The sequence below is a fragment of the Salmo trutta genome, unplaced genomic scaffold (assembly GCF_901001165.1).
Source record: "Salmo trutta unplaced genomic scaffold, fSalTru1.1, whole genome shotgun sequence".
In the NCBI taxonomy this organism is placed as follows: domain Eukaryota; kingdom Metazoa; phylum Chordata; class Actinopteri; order Salmoniformes; family Salmonidae; genus Salmo; species Salmo trutta.
This window is the reverse complement of record NW_021823046.1, coordinates 24855-27500: the sequence shown is the minus strand read 5'-3', so window position 1 is coordinate 27500 and position 2646 is coordinate 24855. Positions and strand designations below refer to the sequence as shown.

Below are 2646 nucleotides of genomic sequence, written 5' to 3'. Positions count from 1 at the left end.
AAGTTGTCAAAAAATATAAATAGCAAAGTAAAGTATAGATACCCCCCCCCAAAAAAAATACTTAAGTAGTACTTGAAAGTATTTTTACACCACTGCCTCTGGAATGTGCCAGCGATTAGAAACCCAGCCAGGCCTCTGTATTCAGGTGTGTCTTTTCCTGGTCTGGCCTCTCTGTATTCAGGGTCAGTGGCTGGAGAGAACGACAAGAGAAAGATTTCTCTGGCATCACCGTCTGATTCCCTGAGAGAACGACTAGAGAAATATTTCTCTGGCATCACCCTCTGACTCCCTGAGAGAACGACTAGAGAAAGATTTCTCTGGCATCACCGTCTGATTCCCTGAGAGAACGACTAGAGAAATATTTCTCTGGCATCACCCTCTGACTCCCTGAGAGAATGACTAGAGAAAGATTTCTCTGGCATCACCCTCTGACTCCCTGAGAGAACGACAAGAGAAATATTTCTCTGGCATCACCCTCTGATTCCCTGAGAGAACGACTACAGAAATATTTCTCTGGCATCACCCTCTGACTCCCTGAGAGAACGACTAGAGAAAGATTTCTCTGGCATCACCCTCTGATTCCCTGAGAGAACGACTAGAGAAATATTTCTCTGGCATCACCCTCTGACTCCCTGAGAGAACGACTAGAGAAAGACTTCTCTGGCATCACCCTCTGACTCCCTGAGCCAAGCTCAGCTGATAATTAGCCCTTCAGACATGATAGGGTGAACAGAGATGAACGGGCCCTCACAAAGAAGCTGCGTCGTAGAGCAGAGAGTAGAGAGCAGAGAGCAGAGAGCAGAGAGCAGAGAGTAGAGAGTAGAGAGCAGAGAGCAGAGAGCAGAGAGTAGAGAGCAGAGAGCAGAGAGCAGAGAGCAGAGAGCAGAGAGCAGAGAGTAGAAAGCAGAGCGGTGAATGGAGCCTTTCAATGGACAAAGGAAACAACATCCAGTCCCCATCCTCCTCTCTTCCTCCTTCCCTCTCTTCCTCCTCTTCTGTTTCCTTAAGCAACCCACAGGAAAGGCCTGTTAGTGTGTTTGACCTGACTGAAACTCTCTTCTCTCTCTTTCTCTCCCTTTCTCTCTCTGCCCCCTTCTATTTCTCTCTGTCTCTCTCTCTCTCTCTCTCTCTCTCTCTCTCTCTCTCTCTCTCTCTCTCTCTCTCTATCTCTCTCTCTCTCTCTGCCCCCTTCTATTTCTCTCTGTCTCTCTCTCTCTCTCTCTCTCTCTCTCTCTCTCCCTCAATTTAAGCAGCTTTCTTGGCATGGGAAACGTATGTTTACTTTGCCATAGCAAGTGAAATGGATAAACAAAAGTGAAATAAACAATAAAAATGAACAGTAAATATTACACTCACAGAAGTTCCAAAAGAATAAAGACATTTCAAATGTCATATTATGTATATATATACAGTGTTGTAACGATGTACAAATAGTTAAAGTACAAAAAGGAAAATAAATAAACATAAATATGGGTTGTATTTACAATGGTGTTTGTTCTTCACTGGTTGACCTTTTCTTGTGACAACAGGTCACACATCTTGCTGCTGTGATGGAACACTGTGGTATTTAACCCTGTAGATATGGGAGTTTATCAAAATTGGATTTGTGTCTGTGTAATCTGAAGGAAATATGTCTCTCTAATATGGTCATACATTTGGCAGGAGGTTAGGAAGTGCAGCTCAGTTTCCACCTCATTTTGTGGGCAGTGTGCACATAGCCTGTCTTCTCTTGAGAGCCAGGTCTGCCTACGGCGGCCTTTCTCAATAGCAAGGCAATGCTCACTGAGTCTGTACATAGTCAAAGCTTTCCTTAAGTTTGGGTCAGTCACGGAGGTCAGGTATTCTGCCACTGTGTTCTCTCTGTTTAGGGCCAAATAACATTCTAGTTTCAGATTTTTAGTTAATTCTTCCCAATGAGTCAAGTAATTATCTTTCTGTTTTCTCATCATGATCTCTCTCTGTCCCTCTCTCTGTCCCTCTCTCTGTCCCTCTCTCTGTCCCTCTCTGTCCCTCTCTCTGTCTTTCTCTCTCTGTCTCTCTCTCTGTCTCCCTCTCTCTCTCTGTCCCTCTCTCTGTCCCTCTCTCTGTCCTTCTCTCTGTCTCTCTCTGTCCCTCTCTCTGTCCCTCTCTCTGTCCCTCTCTCTGTCTCTCTCTGTCCCCCCCCTCCCCCTCAGGATGGAGTCGACAGAGAAGTGTGACGTGGTGATTCAACATTTCAACGGGAAGTTTCTCAAGACTCCACCAGGCGTACCAGGTATGACGAACAGCTACTCTGTCTTTTTGGGGTGTTGTGTTCAAAGTGCTTAGATTTGTAATTTAAAGGCCCAGTGTAGTTAAAAAAAAAAAACATTTTTCCTGTATTGTATATATATATATATTTGCACACTATGAGGTTGGAATAATACTGTGAAATAGTGAAAATGTTGATAATGCCCTTTTAAGTGAAAAAGCTGTTTCAGCCTGTTTTGGTGGGATGGAGTTTTGGCCTGCCTGGTGACATCACCAAATTATTGAATAGACCAATAAGAAAGAGAGTTCTAAACCTCTCTGCCAATAACAGCTAGTTTTCATAAATTGCTCTTTGCTAAAAAGCTATTTCTGTGTTTTTTTTACAATTTTAATTTTAAACAATCACAGTAAAGTGCT

General features: G+C 43.5%; 1 protein-coding gene across 1 annotated transcript in view; it reads left to right on the top strand.

Annotated features, from left to right (window-relative positions):
* The window catches only part of LOC115188465 (RNA-binding motif, single-stranded-interacting protein 3-like), a 4024-nt gene extending 1698 nt beyond the window's left edge, over window positions 1–2326 (top strand). The window contains exon 2 of the mRNA XM_029747338.1: window positions 2175–2326. Coding sequence (XP_029603198.1) covers window positions 2175–2307 — 133 coding nt within the window. The 3' untranslated portion in view covers window positions 2308–2326. The remainder of the gene's footprint in view (window positions 1–2174) is intronic.
* Window positions 2327–2646: the final 320 nt, after the last annotated feature.